This window comes from Rana temporaria, chromosome 13, assembly GCF_905171775.1.
Source record: "Rana temporaria chromosome 13, aRanTem1.1, whole genome shotgun sequence".
Taxonomy (NCBI): Eukaryota; Metazoa; Chordata; class Amphibia; order Anura; family Ranidae; genus Rana; species Rana temporaria.
In genome coordinates this window covers 105,251,337-105,270,900 of record NC_053501.1, presented here as the reverse complement: position 1 = coordinate 105,270,900, position 19,564 = coordinate 105,251,337, and the positions used below count along the sequence as shown (strand labels likewise).

The window sequence follows — 19,564 nt, the reverse complement described above, 5'->3', positions numbered from 1 at the left end:
TATCAGATATTCCAACCGCTAACAACCACAAAACAAGACAATACTCATTTGGTTGCTGAACATGGACTGTTTATTGAAAACACAGGTACGCAGGTAATACTCTGGACAACCCCCCCTCCCTTTGCATTCCGGGCGGGGGAGACTATCAATTCAGCAGTGAGAGCTGTTGGAGGAATTCGCCCCCACCAATCTCAAAGCTAATCTACATACACATAGTTACATAGTTAGGTTGAAAAAAGACACAAGTCCATCCAGTTCAACCACAAAAAAACAAACAAACAAAATAAAAAACACAATACAATCCCATACACCCAACTCCATACCCACAGTTGATCCAGAGGAAGGCAAAAAACCCCAGCAGAGCATGATCCAATTTGCTACAGCAGGGGAAAAAATTCCCTCCTGATCCCCTGAGAGGCAATCGGATTTACCCTGGATCAACTTTACCTACAAATCTTAGTACTCAGTTATTTTATGTACATTTAGGAAAGAATCCAGGCCTTAAAGCAATCTACTGAGCTGGCCAGAACCACCTCTGGAGGGAGTCTGTTCCACATTTTCACAGCTCTTACATACACATCACATAGTATCCAAGGCAGACAGACTGTCAGGTCACCTGTGGCCAGGTGACAAGTGCACCCCGTAGGGGTCAGGGATGCACCACAGGGTGGTGAATCCTATGGCCGACTACTGCTAGCAGAGACGAAGCATGAACCTAAGATCACCCAGGGCGCGGAGTCTAAGACCCAGTATTGTATTCACCAGAGCCTTTGATGGTAAGGATGGTCTTGGCCGCTACTGGGTCCAGGTCGCATCCCCGAGATTCCTCAAGTCACACTCCGCAGGGAGAAGGGGGAGGCAGCCAGCAGGACAAACAGTGGTGATGGACAGGCCGAGGTCAGGGCAACAGGCAGACAAGGATAACCATGGAACATGCAAATAGTCAGGGGCACAGGCAGACAGGGAAGTCGGGGACAAGCCAAAACGGTACACGGAAGATGATCGTAGCACTCTGCAACCAGGAACTAGCAATACACTGCAGACAGGAAGTAAGCATAGGAACACTGTTGAACAGCACTGCAGACCTGTAGAGCAACGGTTAATATAGGCTTCCTGGGATGGACTAGGGTGGAGCCATACAGGAAGAGGAAGTGATAAAAAGGGGAACCAGAGCAGGATCTGCCTCTAATGAACACATGGAGATCAGGTAGGCAGACAGGCTTGATGCATATTCATGACAGTACCCTCCCTCTTAAGGCCCCTCCCCCTCCCCAGCCTGGAGCCAGGGCTAAAGGGGAATCCCAGAAGAAACCTCTTCGACAAATGGGGCGCAAAGATCTCAGATGCAGAAATCCAAGACGCTTCCTCAGGACCAAATCCTCTCCAAAGCACAAGGTACTGAAGAACGCCTCTGCGGAGACGAGAATCCAGAACTTGAGTATCCTCATTGACCAGAACCGAAGTAGGGACAGGAGGAGAGGATTTATTGAGGACCAAAGGCCTTTTAGGAATAAGTAAGGGCATGAGAGGGTCAACAGGAATCCGAGGAGGATCAAGCAGACCCTTAAAGATGAACTGGGGATTAAGCACAGGACCATCAGACTGGGCAGAGGTCAGAGGAACCCTGAAGTCAGGTTGGTTAGAAGGTGACAGGGCACAGGAGTCAAGCTGGATAGCAGGGAAACCAGCAGAATGCAGAGAGCCCTGAAAACAAGGTAGAAAACCCCATTTGGCCGACGATGGCAATCTATCCAAAGGATGGATTGAGCCCCTTAGACAGGTTGCAGGAGGGCCTGAACAAGAAAAGGTAGGAGGCTCACTGGGCATGGGCTGACCTGGCATAGCTGATGCAGAGGCCGATTGAATAGCATATTCAGGTGTAGCGATTACCCGAATCGCATCACAAGGCGTAGTGACTGCAGAACTCGCAGACAAGTTAGCCTGGCTGTGCGTTTTAGGGACAGTCAACGGTAAACTGGAGTGAATGATCGGCTCAGGTTCACAGACGGGCTCCTCATCCAGAGTGCTACATTGGCTAGAAAGTGCATCAGCCTGACTATTGCAGGACACATTCCGGACATCACGACATGTGGTGGGACGAGCAAAAGATTCTGGAATGGTGGCAACAGGAAGTTTCTCTTTTGGGGCAACCTTGGGTAGGCAAGACGTGGAACAGGAGGGACCCCAAGCCAGGATCTGTCCGGCAGTCCAGTCAATGTGAGGAGAATGGAGTCTTAACCAAGGAAGACCCAAAATGATAGGAGCTGAGGTCTTAGGTAGAACAAGGAAGGATATCCACTCATGGTGAAGTGTGCCTACTGACATCTTAACAGGGACTGTCTGGAAGCGAATAGGACCCCCCGGGAGAACAGTGCCATCAATCGCCGAGACCACCAATGGTGTGGTGAGGGGCAAAAGGGTAAGTCTCATGGACGATGCGATTTCCCAGTCTATGAAATTGCCAGCGGCTCCGGAATCCAGATATGCCGAGACCGAATGAGAAGAAGCACCAAAATGAAGGGACACAGGAAGAAAAAGACGAGAAGGTGAAGGAGATATTTCTGGATCCAATACTCCACCTTCCAGATGTATTGAACCCGAGCGTTTCTCGGGGCGAAGAGGGCAAGTGTCACGAAAATGACTTTTACCCCCACAGTATAGACACAAGCCTAGAGTTCTGCGCCTGGCACGTTCCTCAGGGGATAGCCTGGTCCGACCCAGCTGCATGGGTTCCTCAGTTGGCAAGGGATGCTCCACGGGTCGAAGAGAGGGGAGCTCAGGCTGACTAAGGGCCAAGGAATGTTGGCGTCGCTTTTCTAGGGTCCTTTCCTGAAAGCGAATATCGATCTGATTACACAAGGAGATCACTCCGTCCAGATCAGTGGGGATGGTTCTTCCTGCTAGTTCATCCTTCACTCTATCAGATAGGCCATGCAAAAAGGTTGCGACTAAGGCCTCATTGTTCCAGCTCAGTTCAGCTGAGTGGATACGGAACTGCAGAGAATATTGTCCCACTGAACGGGATTCTTGGCGGAGACGTAAAAGGGCGCTGGCTGCTGAAGAGACACGAGCCGGTTCTTCAAAGATATTCCGAAAAAGTTTCAAGAAAACAGGCAGGCTAGAAACCACTGGATCATTCAATTCCCACAGAGGGGCAGCCCAGGCTAAGGCCTCCCCGGAGAGGAGAGAAATGATATAGGCTATCTTGGCCCGATCAGACAAGAAGTACTGGGGCAGGAGCTCAAAATGAATAGTGCATTGGCTAAGGAATCCCCTGCAGGCTTTGGAGTCTCCAGAAAAACGGATTGGAGGTGATAACTTCAGTGAATGCGACTCTGCGACTGGTGCAACAGGTGCAGCTGCTGATTGTACTTGGGGTTGCGGATTCGGGGTTCCCAGCGAGGTCTGAAGCTGATCAAAGCGGGAAGCCAGATCCTGAAGGAAACGCATCACCTGATCCTGATTAGCTTCATGCGTCTCGAGTCTGCGAACAATGCCCTGTAATGGATCATCTGCGGGGAGCGGCATGTCGGCCGGATTCATGGCTGTTCAAACTGTCAGGTCACCTGTGGCCAGGTGACAAGTGCACCCCGTAGGGGTCAGGGATGCACCACAGGGTGGTGAATCCTATGGCCGACTACTGCTAGCAGAGACGAAGCGTGAACCTAAGATCACCCAGGGCGCGGAGTCTAAGACCCAGTATTGTATTCACCAGAGCCTTTGATGGTAAGGATGGTCTTGGCCGCTACTGGGTCCAGGTCGCATCCCCGAGATTCCTCAAGTCACACTCCGCAGGGAGAAGGGGGAGGCAGCCAGCAGGACAAACAGTGGTGATGGACAGGCCGAGGTCAGGGCAACAGGCAGACAAGGATAACCATGGAACATGCAAATAGTCAGGGGCACAGGCAGACAGGGAAGTCGGGGACAAGCCAAAACGGTACACGGAAGATGATCGTAGCACTCTGCAACCAGGAACTAGCAATACACTGCAGACAGGAAGTAAGCATAGGAACACTGTTGAACAGCACTGCAGACCTGTAGAGCAACGGTTAATATAGGCTTCCTGGGATGGACTAGGGTGGAGCCATACAGGAAGAGGAAGTGATAAAAAGGGGAACCAGAGCAGGATCTGCCTCTAATGAACACATGGAGATCAGGTAGGCAGACAGGCTTGATGCATATTCATGACACAGACACAATAGAACATTGGAATATAGCCACACCCCAAACGACCCAGCAAAGAGTACACAACAAAATGAGACTATATATATACAGGTATATATATATATATATATATATATATATATATATATATATATATATATATATATATACATATACATATACCGATTAGTACAGAACAGACTGGATTTCTCGGTCACCCTGTGCCCTTATTAGAGACACAGGGTGACTTAGACATAGGAGGTGCATGGGGAGCTGAAACAAGGTTTTCCCAACCACCCCAAGGGATTCTGGGTTTAATGGGCCCCCCCGCCCACAGTGACTCTGTCACAATAACCATAGTTTATTAGCTTGAATATTCAAAATCAGTGACAATGAGCAAAATTCAATGACCTGTAAATGTGAACGAGATGTCACTCTATGTTTTTAATTGTATTTCTGATTTCTGAGTTTATTGCTGATTGGTTGCTGTGAGATTTGTATTTTCCATATGATTTGTGCTCTTTCCATTTCCTTCTAAAAATACATCTAGGAATTGTCCAGAGGCCTGTGATCACTTAGTTCTGCTTTCTCCGAAATATAGGGAGCAGTTTTGATAATGCTACATTGATCCGAGACACTGGTTTGATCATTCTCGCCATCCTCCTCATCACCATCATAGTGATCATTGTTGTTATTAAGTACAGACGCAAACCATCACCAACGTCTACAAGGGCAACAATGGACCCTCCAGATGCAGGTACAGTACCTGACCATTTCCGACTTGCAAAATGTATTGGCAACATGCAACAAACCTGTACAATACAAGAAACAACTGCCTGAATGTCTTATTCTATGTAGAATGCCCCATTCAGACCTGGACTGAGGGGTAGGCAGAAGAGATGTCTGCCTTTAGCACTTCAGTAGGAGGGAGGTACAAAAATGGCAACCAATGCTGTACTTTCCCTATTTTACACCTTCCAAATTTGTATGCTATGCTTTCCCTGTTCCACATCTTCCAAGTATGTATGCTGTGCTGTACAATCCCTAGTCCACACTTTTCAAGTATGTATGCTGTGCTGTACAATCCCTAGTCCACACTTTTCAAGTATGTATGCTGTGCTGTGCTTTCCCTGTTCCACACCTTCCAAATATATATGCTGTGCTGTATTTCCCCTAGTCCACACTTTCCAAGTATGTATGCTGTGCTGTACTTTCCCTAGTCCTCACTTTTCAAGTATAGGAATGTTGTTAGGGAGAGGGTGCATGGGGTTGCCAACATCCCAATTTAACATGGGAAAATGTGCATCAAATGCAGATATGATAACCCCCTTGGACTTTTCAGACAGAGGGTATAGTGTAAGTACATTTCTTTAAAAGGCAGTGACGCCACTTTTATTAAATACAAAAGCATGGTAAAAGGGCAAACATAGCCCTGGAGACAATTATAATACATATTCACGGACGACTTACGCAAACAACGTAAATTTATAAATTTTGACGCGGGAACGACGGCCATACTTAACATTGATTGCGCCTCATATAACCAGGGGCAACTTTACGCCGGGACAAGCCTAACGTAAACGATGTAACTTTACTGCGTCGGCCGCGCGTACGTTCGGGAATTCGCCTATCTATCTAATTTGCATACTCAACGGGGAAAACGACGGAGGCGACACCTAGCGGACAAAAAAAAAATGCATTTAAGATCCGACGGTGTAAGAGCCTTACGCCTGTCGGATCTAATGGATATCTATGCGTAACTGATTCTAAGAATCAGTCGCATAGATACGACGGCCCAGATTAGGACTTACGACGGCGTACATGGCGTTGCGCTGTCGTAAGCCCTTTGAGAATCTGGGCCTGTATATACAAAAAGATAGAAAGTGGGTATATATAGTTCAAAAAAAGACATGGTATATTCAAACCCAATATTGTCAAGTATACCCATCCTTTTGTTACATGCGGCTGCAGGAAATTCCATGGCCGCAGCTGATTGGGCCAGCAGCCTGCTGTATGTGACAGTTTCCTTAGCTCATCCTTACTTGTAATGATTCCAAGAGTTTGATGCATTTTTTTATTTTTGCTGTTTTTACAGAATCATCCAAAGGACTCTCTCAGGAAGGGGATGCGTATTACGCTAAAGTTAATTTTAAAAATAAAGGTAGGTTACAAAAGAACTTGGTCTGTCTCTGTTCATAAAATTACCCAGTACTGAGATGACTTAATATTGTGAATTATTTAAAAATCCTGTTCACCCTATAAAATTATTAATATATCATAGACATACAAGCTGTTACCCCATTGCTTAGTGGCCATAAGCAGGCAAGCCCTCCTATGGAAAAAATAGGTCTACATTCCCTTCAGTACTAGCCTAGTTCTCCAAGAGATGGGTGTAAAAAAAATGGACTTTCAAAGCACCCAGATGGGCTTTTTCACACTGCTGCTGTCCTAAGAGGGGGGTAAAAGACTTAAAATGGGCAAATTCGCCTATAGTGGAACCTCGGGTTGCGAGTAACGTGGTTAACGAGCATTTCGCAATACAAGCACTGTATTTGAAAAAATCCTAACTCAGTTTGCGAGCGTTGTCTCGCAAAACAAGCAGGATTCAGGCCAAAGCGGTGTGCAGTACCACATTTGGCCTGAGGTGGGGGGTGCCGGAGCCGAACGGCGTCAGTCGTAGCGAACGGCGTCGATCGTAGCGATCGGCGCCGTTCGGAAAGACTCTGAAAAACGACGTTCCGGAGCCTTTCCGAGGTTTGCCCAGGTCAGCTGAATTGTCCTTGGGCCTTTCCGTCTGTTTCCGAGGCTCTCTGGCGCCGTTCCCGCTTCTGGCCACAGTATTGCATGCCATTGAAGTAAATGCGGAACTAATTATTTTCATTTCTATTGACTTCAATGGGTAAACTCGCTTTGATAGGCGAGTGCTTTGGATTACAAGCATTCTCCTAGAACGGATTATGCTCGTAATCCAAGGTTCCACTGTAATCATCATATTTTTTTATATCATATACATACAAGCTGATGCCCCATTGCTTGGTGACCACAAGCCCTCCCATGGTGAAACCAACCTGCATTCCCTTCAATACTAGGTTAGTTCTTTGAGGCCTTGTACACACGGGCAAACATGTCCGCTGAAAACGGTCCGCCGTACCGTTTTCAGCGGACATGCCCGCCCGGAGATTTCTGTATGATGGCTGTACACACCATCATACAGAAATGAGAGACAATCCGCGCGGACAGACAGCGCGGTGACGTGTTCGTGCCGTCGCCAAGATGATGACGCGGCGACGTGCGCGACGCTTAAAGGTCAATGCTTCCACGCATGCGTCAAAGTCATTTGACGCATGCGAGGGATGGCGGCCGCTCGGACATGTACGGTAAGTCTGTACAGACGACCGAACATGTCCGACGGACAGGATTCCAGCGGGCATGTTTCTAAGCAAGTTTAGAAACATTTGTCCGCTCGAAAACGGTCTGGTGGGCAAATGTACGCTGGAATCCTGTCCGATCGGCCGTACACATGACCGAACATGTCTGCTGAAACTGGTCCTCGGTCGTGTGTACGGGGCCTTAGAGAAAATAATTGGCTTTCTTTCAAAGCACCCAGATGGGGTCTTTCACACCACTGGTGTCCCAAGAGGGGATAAAAGAACCAGAATGGGCAACTATGAATGAGCAAATTAGAAAACCAAGATTCTAGTTGATTTGCTTCGATACAAGGAAGCACAGATCCAATTGACCAAATAACCATTTCCCCAAGCAAGAGGGCAAAGGTGACACCAGTTCATTTCCAGCTGCCACTGGTCCAGGTACTTCCAGAATCCAAGGGGGGATATCTCTATCATTTTTAAATGGAGTTACGGGGAGAAAATCCTCTCTCCTCCTTGTGTTGTCCCTACCTTGATAAGTACTATAGTTCCTCATTATGTGCCATACGAATAAGGAAGTACAGCGCTGCCTAATTATTATTAGTATTATATAGGATTTATATAGCGCCAACAATTTGCACAGTTCTTTAAAAAGTAAGTAGAGAGTGCAGTTTCAATACAATTTTATAATTGAGGGTTGGGAGCACCCTGAACATGAGAATTTTCAATCTAAAGGGAAGACCTAGCTACACAAACTATGAAGGATGAGCTGATGGAGGAAGCAGTAGTTTTTAGTTGGAGGTGAGATAGGCTTCTCTGAAGAGATGGGTTTTTAGGGAGCGCCCAAGGCTGGACAGAGTAGAGGATAGCCAAATGGGTTGGAGCAGGGAGTCCCAGAGGATGGGAGAGGCTCTGAAGAAGTGTTGGAGCTGAGCATGGGAGGTGGTGGTAAGGAAGCTAGAGGTCTTGGAAGCAATGGAGCAGATGGTTTGGATCAGGGCTTTTTTTCTCAAACAATAGGTGCTGGAACTCAACCACGACCCCCCAAAACCCCTCCACCCATTCACATCCTCCAAATCACATCAAATAGTGGGTGTGGTCAGTCAAATTTCACAAACAGTAGGAGGGTCTTAAAGGGGCAATTCAATACCAGGATTGCATTCCATACAGAGTGCAGAGTTCAGAGGTGTTACACACAGAGTGCAGAGCAGTGCAGACCTATCACTTGTAAACACAGAAACCGGACTTCTGTGTTTACAAGTGATTGTGGTAAGCAGCCTCCCCCAAGGGTCTGAGCCAGAGGTGCTGGAACTGAGTACAAATCTGAGTTCCACCACGTTCCCCCTGAAAAAAAAAACCTGGTTTGGATTATGATTTGGGTGATATTTTGAGATGAGATTGGTGATGTAGTTGGGGGCAAAGTTGTGGAGACTTTGCATGCTCTTGCTCATATTTTTTATTGTATTCTGTGAGCTAGCAGAAGCCAGTTGAAGGGTTGGCAGAGACGGGCAGTGGGTTCCGAAAATTTGGTAAGCTGAATAAAACTAGCAGCATCATTCATGATAGACTAAATGGGGGATAGCCTGTATAATGGTAGGCCAATGAGAAGGGAGTTGCAATAGTCGAGGCGAGAGATAATAAGGGAGGGAATGAGTAGCATAATGGTGTTGAACAGTATACTAGGAAAGGGTGAATTTCGGAAGGGAAGGTGGCAAGATTTTGTACTGTGATAGGAAGGGGCCCAAAGGAAAGGTCAGAATCCAGGAATACACCTAGCATCTGGTATGATGAGTAGGACTTTAGTTGAATGGCCAGTTCTTGTACTTAGCCTGTGGAAGGGGAGAAGCACCTCAAGGTATCCTATGAATTCAGTTTAACTTAGAGGAAACACCATGGACCAGACAAGGTTTTGTGTCTAGGCTGGTACATTTTTCCCAGGAACGATCAGTAGGGTTGTCTACAGCAGGGATCTCAAACTGGCAGCCCCCCAGCTGTTGCGAAACTACAAGTCCCATGAGGCATTGCAAGGGTGACATTTACAAGCATGACTCCCAAAGGCAGAGGCATGATGGGACTTGTAATTCCGCAAAACAGCTGGAGGGCCACCAGTCTGAGACCTCTGGTTACATATACTGAAAACTACTAGATTAAGGGCCCTTTCACACGGGGCGGATCAGTAATGATCCGCCCCGTGTGTCCGTCAGCTCAGCGGGGATCCTCCGTAAAATCCTTGCTGAGCCGTCGGCTGACAGGGCGGTCCCTGCACTGTCTTTTCTCCGCTCTCCATACATTGGTCCCTATGTGATTGCGGGGGTTCATCCGCTGACACCCGCAATCACATAGGGACCAATGTATGTCCTGTTTTCATCTGCAAACGGATGGATGAAAATGCGGACATACGGTCCGCACGTGTTAAAGGGGCCTAAGTGGTTGAACTAGTTTTTTTTTAACCAGACTATGTAACTATGGGCCAGATTCACAGATATCTGCGGCGGTGTAACGTATCGTCTTTACGTTACACCGCCGCAAGTTTTCAGCGCAAGTGCCTGATTCACCAAGCACTTGCGTGTAAACTTACGGCGGTGTAACGTAAAGCCGTCCGGCGCAAGCCCGCCTAATTCAAATGGGGCGTGTACCATTTAAATTAGGTGTGTTCCCGCGCCGAACGTTCTGTGCATGCTCCATGTGAAAATTTCCCGACGTGCTTTGCGCGAAATTACGGCGCCCCGACTTATTTTTTGAACGGCGACGTGCGTTACGTCGTTTCGTATTCCCGGACGTCTTACGCAAAACAATTTTTTTTAAATTCGACGCGGGAACGACGGCCATACTTTAACATGGCTGTTCTATATGTAAGCCATGAAAAAGCAGGCTTATGTTTGCGACGGGAAAAACCGACTAGCGACGACGTAAGAGATTGCGACGAACACGCGTATCTTCGTGGATCGCCGTAATCAGCTAATTTGCATACCCGACGCTGGAAAACGACGCAAACTCCACCCATCGGCCGCCGGAGAATTACACCTAAGATCCGAAGGCGTACGAAGCCGCACGCCTGTCGGATCTTAGCCAAAAGCCGTCGTATCTTTGTTTGTGAATGACAAATAAAGATACAACGCGGCAAATTTGAAAGTACGCCGGAGTATCAGCAGTCCCTCCACTGGCTGCCCGTACAGGACCGGGTGACATTCAAGACACTCTGCCTCACCCACAAATGTACACAGGGTAAAGCTCCTCAATATTTAATCGAGAAAATAAAACCCTATGTCACCAAGCGCGTGCTCCGATCAACCAACCAAAACCTTCTCCAAATCCCTAAATCTCACTACAAATCTAAGGGAGAACGTAGATTCTTGGTCCAAGGACCACGGCTCTGGAATGCTCTTCCCAAGACCATCCGTTTAGAAGAAAACCATCGGGTTTTTAGGAAAAAACTGAAGACCCACCTCTTCTGAAAGACCTGTACAACTCTGGACGCCAGCGCCTTGAGGCGATTAAGTTCGCATTTGTTGCGCTATATAAGTTTCTCACTCACTCACTCACTCAGATACTCCGGCGTACTTTTTCTGTGAATCTGGCCCTATGTAACTATTGCCCTGTACACACGATCGAAAATTCCGAGAGCAAAAGTCCGATCTGAGCTTTTGGTCGGAAATTCCGACCGTGTGTATGCTCCATCGGACTTTTGCTGTCTGAATTTCCGCCAACAAAAGATTGAGAGCCGTTTTTTTTTTATTTCACCGGCGGAAAAAATTTCTATCGGAAAATCCGATCGTCTGTAGCAATTCTGACGTGCAAAATGCGAACGCATGCTCGGAAACAATTCAACGCATGCTCAGAAGCATTGAACTTAATTTTCTCGGCTCATCGTAGTGTTGTACGTCACCGCGTTCTTGACGGTCAAAAGTTCAGGTAACTTTTGTGTGACCGTGTGTATGCAAGCCAAGCTTGAGCGGAATTCCGTCGGAAAAACCATCCAAGGTTTTTCCAAAGGAAAATCCGATCTCGTGTACGCGCCATTTGAGTGATTGTCATCTCATCTGAGTATTAAATTATATTTGGTATTCTTTATTTTATCAGAACCTGCCACCAACTCCAATGCTGATGAAGACTTATGCTATGCCAACCTTAAAACTGGCCAAAAAGGTGAGTAGCGACAGCCCATCATGGGTGTCTGGAGGTACAATAGGTACATTTTATATAATATATTATTTACAATTAAAAAAATTACAAGTGCTAGACCTTTGAAAATCCTTTGATTCCTCTTTTACCAAATTGTAATGCAACTGTAATGTCTGCCTTTATTTTGTTAAGCGCTGCGCAAACTGTTGGCGCTATATAAAGCCTGTATAATAATAATAATAATAATAATAATAATAATAATAATAATATAGATACGAACACAAATCTCATTATTTCCTTTAAAAGTATAGGCACACCCATTCCTACCTTCTAAGCTTCCTATTGGACAAGGAGTCTGCCTGTCACATTAAAAAAATAGTGGCCTGGATTCAAGAAGCAATTGCGCCTGTGTAACCATAAGTTACACAGCGCAATTGCTTACTTGCCCCGGCGTAACGAATGCTCCTGATTCAGGAACCTCGTTACGCCGACTGCAGCCTAAGATATGCGCGGCATAAGGCTCTTATGCCCGCATATCTTAGGCTGCATTCTTGCGATGGCCGCTAGGTGGCGTTCCCGTTGTGCTCAGCGTATAGTATGCAAATTGCATACTAACACCGATTCACAACGTTGCGCGAGCCCTGCGTACGCAATTTACGTCGTTTCCGTACGGCGGTTTTCGCGTAAGGCTGCCCCTGCTATTAGCAGGGGCAGCCCATGTTACGTATACCCGTCGTTCCCGCGTCGCGGAATTTGAAATTTACGTAGTTTGCGTAAGTGAATCATGAATGGCGCTGGACGCCATTCACGTTCACTTTGAAGCAAATGACGTCCTTGTGACGTCATTTGCCGCAATGCACGTCGGGAAAGTTTCCCAACGGAGCATGCGCTCTACGCTCGGCACGGGAACGCGCCTAATTTAAATGATTCCCGCCCCCTACGGGATCATTTAAATTGCGTGCGCTTACGCCGGGCATTTTGCCGACGCGCCCACGCAATTTACGGAGCTACTGCTCCGTGAATCAAGGGCAGCTCAGTAAATTTGCGGGGGCGCAGGGCAAAAACTTTGCCCTGCGCCTCCGTAAAAAATGCGCAAATCTACTTGAATCCGGGCCAATGTGTAGAGGGTTGGCTCAAGTTGAACTTGACAGAAAGAAAGGATAACAATTAAACATCTATTAATGAAAAATACAAATATTTGCTGTTTATAACTTGATATTTCCTCCTTCCATTTTTAGCTCCTTCACCTAGAGCCACTGAAAATGTAAGTCATTTAGGATTGTTCTTAATATTAAGAATTCTTTTTTTATTAAACATTTTATTAAAAGAACCTAGAATGGGTTGGTTTGGGGTCAATATTTATATGTTATGTTTATTTTTTATTTATTTTTTTATTTATAAAATATCTTTATTTAACAAATTAATAATAAAAACTGTGTTTGCCCTCGATAGGGACAGAAAGCATTATAAAATCCAGTAGTGTTGTCTTCGGAATGTCTCTCTCTAATTTAAACAGGCTTTTTTTTTGTAATCAGAGTAGTTAGAATAGAGAGCTAAGCATGGGAAAAAGAACCCAGAGCGCCCCCTGTTGCCTTGAAATTTAGAACATTGTTATGCAATATTTTAATACAGGCTTTTCCCCGATAACAGTGTCCCAAAGCATTATGGAGTTTTTAAAATTTTTATTTTTTTTGCATTCAGATTCTTACTTACTTTCTAAAGCTGGCTGTATGCATTTAGACTTAAAATGCCAAAATCTAAAAGATCTTTCTTCACAGCATTTAAAGCAATTCTAAAGAATTTTTTTTTTTTTAATAACAAACATATTCTACTTCCCTGCCCGGTGCAGTGGTTTTGTACAGAGCAGCTCCGATCCCGAGCACCTGTGCATGCTCACTCCCGAGCCGGATCTGTGTGTCCATTGACTCAGACCCGCCGTCCCGCTCTCTCTTTACTGACTGTGATTGACAGCAGCGGGAGCCAATGCCTCTCTGTCCAATCAGGAGAGAGAGAGCTGAGAGAGCTACTGCTCTTGTGCACATGGATTGAGATGGTAAGTATTTAATGGGGAGTTGGGGGGGGGGGATTGCATGCAGAAGATTTTCTTTTTACCTTTAGAAAACGTTGTACCTTTTAGAATCGCTTTACCCACTTGCCGACCATATCACTTACATGTATGGCGGCAAGGCAGCTCTGCTGCGCTGGATCTGGTAGTAGGTACATGACCTAGCAATTCCAGGTAGGAGGCGCACGTTCGTGCCACCTTCGACCAGGCTGTGCTGTGATTTTTATAGCAGAAAGTAATATATATATATTGTAAGATTGGGGTTATTAGACTCCAGCGATAGGTGCGTTTTCCAGTGAGTACGCCAGTCCAGAGCTGAGTTTTTAAGGGCCTGGAATCCCACTTTTATTTAAAAGCACAAAAGTTCACAAATACATTAGCAGCCCTAGCAGGGGGTTCCACCATTCCTGTATCTTGCCAACTCAACAGTTTAGCCTCCTGGCTTTCATACTTGCCATCCGGCAGTTTCAGGCCTTTAGCCTAGGCCTAAGTTCTATTCCTCAGAACAGTTTCCTAGAGTTAAGCACACACCTAGCTTGCTCCTGTCAGCGTCTTGCTGCTCAACCATTAATGACATCTGTCTCCTGCAGACATGCATACAGCCTCCTACTCCTCTCAGAGGGATTTGGGAATTCACCTGATTCCCAGGACAGACTTCCTGTCTGTAGGGTGGGGCCCTGAGCCATGTCAGGTCAGACTTAAAAAGCCCAAGACACAGCTGTGCAATTAATGTGTCTCTCTCTCCAAAATCTGGCGTAAACCAGCAATCTTTCACATAGCACAGAGTCCCACCCTCACATATACATATACATATATATATATATATATATATATATATATATATATATATATATATATATATATATTGTTTTCAAAATTGTTGTTTTTTTGTTTATAGCACAAAAAATAAAAAAGGAGAGGTGATCAAATACCACCAAAAGAAATCTCTATCTGTGGGAAAAAAAATGACATGAATTTGCATGACTGCACAATTGTCAGTTAACCACTTAAGACCCGGACCATTATGCAGGCAAAGGACCTGGCCAGTTTTTGCGATTCGGCACTGCGTCGCTTTAACTGAAAAACGTTTTTTTCCCCTCAGTTTAGGGCAATACGTATTCTTCTACATATTTTTGTTAAAAAAAATCGCAATAAGCGTCTTATTGATTGGTTTGCGCAAAATTTATAGCGTTTACAAAATAGGGGATAATTTTATGGCATTTTTATTAATATTTTTTTTTACTAGTAATAGCGGCGATCAGCAATTTTTTTTTTTGGTGACTGCGACATTATGGCGGTCACATCTGACACGTTTGACACATTTTTGGGACCATTGTCATTTTCACAGCAAAAAGTGCTATAGAAATGCACTGCTTACTGTGAAAATTACAATGGCAGTGAAGGGGTTAACCACTAGGGGGCGCTAAGGGGTTACGTGTGCCCTAAGGGAGTTATTCTTACTGTAGGGGGGCGCGGCTGTAGGCGTGACATCACTGATCGTCGTTCCCTATATCAGGGAACAGACGATCAGTGTCACTGTCACACAGAAAAACAGGTAAGTGTCCATTTATTAAGTCAGCAGCTGCAGTATTTTTAGCTCCTGGCTTTTAATATTTTTTTATTTTCGCAGGACCTCCACTTTAAATGGATTCCCAGACATATTAATGGGGTTTATTTTATTGCATGTGAAATCAATGATGGAATATTGCAAATCCAAGTTTGTTTAAATGTATAAGTATGTTGCATATTTAGAAGTATTTTTATACTGTATATACATTATGAGCTAGATTCACAGAACACTTACGCTGGCGTATCTACAGATGCGCAGCGTAAGTGAACAGATGCGCTGTCGTATCTATGCACCCTATTCTCTATACTAGATACGCCTGAATTCTGGCCCCATCCGACCGACGTAAGTCTCCTATGCCGTCGGATCTTGGGTGCATATTTACGCTGGGCGCTAGGGGCGCTTCCGTTGTTTTACGCGCCGAATATGTAAATTGGATTGGATTGGATTGGAATAAATACTTATAGAGCGCCGAATGCGAGTTGTGAAACTCGCGTCTATTCATGTAATGACCTACATACGCCTATTCACGAACGTACTTGCGCCCGTCGCTGTAATCTACGGCGTTTACGTAAGGCGTACGTCCGTCGTAAAGTTATCCCTGCTATAGGTGGCGCAACCCATGCCAAGGTATGGACGTCGAAACAGCCGTCGAATTTTATGTAGTTTACGTAAGTCGTACGGGAATGGGGCTGGGCGTAGGTGACGTTCACCTCGAAAGAATTGAGCCGACGTATCTTAGGGAGTATATGCGACGTGATTCTGAGCATGCGCGCGCATGCGCCGTTCGATCGGCCCTTCATTTACATGGGGTCACGGTTAATTTAAATGAAGCACGCCCACTACCTGCCTACTTTGAATTAGGCAGGCTTACGCCGACCATATTAAGCTACGCCGCCGCAACGTACGGGGCGAGTGCTTTGTGAATACTGCTCTGGGCTCTCTGCGGCGGGCGGCGTAGCGTATATTAGATACGCTACGCCGACAAAAATAGGCGCCGAGCTACCTGAATCTAGCTCTATATGTTCATCAGTCATTGGGGTTGTAGTGGATATACTACCTGATTATGTTTTAGAATCTACTGTAATGATAATTCAAGTTTTGCAGACACTTTATACGAGGGTTCTTCAAAAAAGTTTCCACACTTTTTATTTTATTTATTAGAGTTAAAAAAAAGTGTGGAAACTTTTTGAAGACGTAGAAACCTTTTCTTGTATTGTTCCTTCATGCATTCCTATACATATATCATTTAAAATAACAAGTCTTGGCCACAAAGTTTTAATTTTCCAAGCACATTACCTTAAGTGTGATTTTTTTTTTGTTCTGGCCTGAGAACCAAATTAACACTTAAAATGTAGTTACATCAAATAACAAACAAGTAACATTTTCCATCCTTCGTCTTTGTTTTTTCTCATCACTAAAGTTGAAAATGATCATCATTTTGTTTCCGTTAACCAATAGCAAATCAAGTTAGCATTTTGAAAGTGAACATTTTCCATGCAAAATTCTGCATATGGCCAACTTAGTTGACATTCTCTTTAGCCCCCAGCAAAGCTGGAAGGGGCATGTAGGGAAATGAGTCAATCTTTTGAGCTAAATTTTAGATTGAGTCTTTGGGCCAGATCCACATACATGTAGTGTACACATATTCGCCAGCACACCAAGGATCATTTAAAAAACGTCCAAAAATGTAATGCATAATAGCGATCCAAAAAGCAACGTTTCGAGGTCACGCAGGACCTCTTCGTCAGGCAAAAGATGACCTTTTGCCTGACGAAGAGGTCCTGCGTGACCTCGAAACGTTGTTTTTTGGATCGCTATTATGCATCAAATTTTTGGACGTTTTTTAAATGATCCTTGGTGTGCTGGCGAATATGTGTACATGATTTGCTTTCCGGTTCCCAGCTGGTGATCGTTTCAGCACCCTTTTACTTATTGGCCATTTTCCTGGAAGGTGTGCAGTTGGAATATTTTGTGACCACATACATGTAGATCGGCGCAGCGTATCAGAGATACACTACGCCGCCGTACCTTACCTGGCGTATATTCGAATTCTCAGCGAGTTTGCGCCGTAAGTTACGGCGGCGTAGTGTATTTCTGGCGGCGGATTTCAAATTGGGCGGGTTGGGGGCGGGTTTCATTTAAATGAAGCTCGTCCCCGCCCCGAATGAACTGCGCATGCGTCGTCCCGAAATTTCCCGACGTGCATTGCGCTAAATGACGTCGCTAGGACGTAATTTTTTAAACTTGGACGTGAGTTACGTCCATCCCTATTCACGGACAACTTACGCAAAAAATAAAAAAAATCGACGCGGGAACGACGACCATACTCAACATGGCAAGTCTAGCTATACGCCGTAAAATACCTGCTTTAACTATACTCCGGAAAAAGCCGACTACAGACGACGTTAGAAAATGCGACGGCCGCGCGTACGTTCGTGGATCGTCGTAAATCGCTAAACCCAGCGTAAATCGCCACCCAGCAGACGCTGAAGAATTGCATCTTAGATCCGAAGGCGTACGAAGACGTACACCTGTCGGATCTAACCCAGACGCCGTCGTATCTTGTTTTGAGGATTCAAAACAACGATACGACGCGGGAAATTTGAAAGTACACCGGCGTATCTACTGATACTTCGTCTGTGAATCTGGCCCACTGAGTTCAGAAAAAAAAAGGCTTTATTAGGAGGGTGGTTGAGACCAGATAGGTAAACATGTGAAATGGTGCTAAGAGTGCCACCTGCTGGCTGGAAATTTAAATTTGAAATATTCATATGCAGTATTTTATATTGACTTCAATAAAAATTATTATAGCCAATATGTTTTTAAGTATCATGTTCTTTTTTTTTTTTTTTTTTCCAGCAGGTTGTCTACTCTGAGATTAAAGCCAGAACAAAAACATGAAGATGATCAAGTCCAGGCTTTGATGTCTCTTGCTGGATGGATTCAGAAAGTCTGAATTGATTTTTAACTCGGCTTTGGTTTTGGGACCTACAAATACGGAGACCAAAGCTTGATAAATTTTAACATGACCCGTCCATCAAACTGCATAAGCCAAGGCAACATGTTTTAATTGCCAATGCCATTACTTGCCTTTTAATCACTTTTTTTTGAGCCTGGGGAGGTGCCTGTATTCTGGCCAATGCTACATAAAGGGCCCCAATGTCTGAAAAATGTAATTAAACATCCCCTCCCACCACAAAGCTTCATCCTTGCCATTTAACCACTTAGATGCCTATCTGTGCCGCCTCATCAGCGCACATCAGTGAAGGAGAAAAATTACTTATTTACTGACAGAAGTAAAAAATTTAAAACCTAGGAGTAATTAACCACTTAAGCCCCGGACCATTATGCAGGTAAAGGACCCTGCCCCTTTTTGCGATTTGGCACTGCATCGCTTTAAGTGACAATTGCGCGGTCGTGCGACGTGGCTCACAAACAAAATTGGCGTCCTTTTTTTTCCACAAATAGAGATTTCTTTTCATGGTATTTGATCACCACTGCGGTTTTTATTTTTTGCGCTATAAACAAAAATAGAGCGACAATTTTGAAAAAAATGAATATTTTTAACTTTTTGCTGTAATAAATATACCCCAAAAATATATAAAAAAAACATGTTTTTCCTCAGTTTAGGCCGGTACGTATTCTTCTATCTATTTTTGGTAAAAAAAATCGCAATAAGCGTTTAATGATTGGTTTGCGCAAAAGTTATAGCGTTTACAAAATAGGGGGTATTTTTATGGCATTTTTATTAATATATTTTTTTTACTAGTAATGGCGGCGATCAGCAATTTTTTTTTCAGTACTGCGACATTATGGCGGACACTTCGGACACTTTTGACACATTTTTGGGACCATTGGCATTTTTATAGCGATCAGTGCTATAAAAATGCATTGGATTACTATAAAAATGCCACTGGCAGTGAAGGGGTTAACACTAGGGGGCGGGGAAGGGGTTAAGTATGTCCCTTGTGTGTTCTTACCTTGGGGGGGGGGTGGCCTCACTAGGGGAAACACTGATCCTCGGTTCATACATTGTATGAACAGAAGATCAGCATTTCACCTGCTGACAGGACCGGGAGCTGTGTGTTTACACACACAGCTCCCGGTCCCCGCTCTGTAACGAGCAATCGCGGGTGCCCGGCGGCGATCGAGCCCGCCGGGCACACGCAGGGGAGTCGGGGGCGAGCGGGGGGGGCGCTCGCGCGCCTCCGGCGGCGCGCACACGCCCCTAGTGGCCACTAAAAAAGCCGCCGTATAGCTAGGGGCTCTTGCCCA

General features: G+C 45.2%; 1 protein-coding gene across 3 annotated transcripts in view; it reads left to right on the top strand.

Moving 5' to 3' along the window:
• LOC120920735 (high affinity immunoglobulin gamma Fc receptor I-like) overlaps positions 1-18,481 on the top strand; it is a 152,193-nt gene extending 133,712 nt beyond the window's left edge. For 2 of the 3 annotated variants that reach the window (XM_040332978.1, XM_040332977.1), the window contains exons 8-12: positions 4,766-4,921; positions 6,260-6,325; positions 11,613-11,678; positions 12,893-12,918; positions 18,149-18,481. In XM_040332978.1, the coding sequence (XP_040188912.1) occupies positions 4,766-4,921; positions 6,260-6,325; positions 11,613-11,678; positions 12,893-12,918; positions 18,149-18,190 (356 nt within the window). In that variant the 3' untranslated portion in view covers positions 18,191-18,481. The remainder of the gene's footprint in view (positions 1-4,765; positions 4,922-6,259; positions 6,326-11,612; positions 11,679-12,892; positions 12,919-18,148) is intronic. The other variant, XM_040332979.1, reaches the window with a different exon arrangement.
• The last annotated feature ends 1,083 nt before the right edge of the window (positions 18,482-19,564 follow it).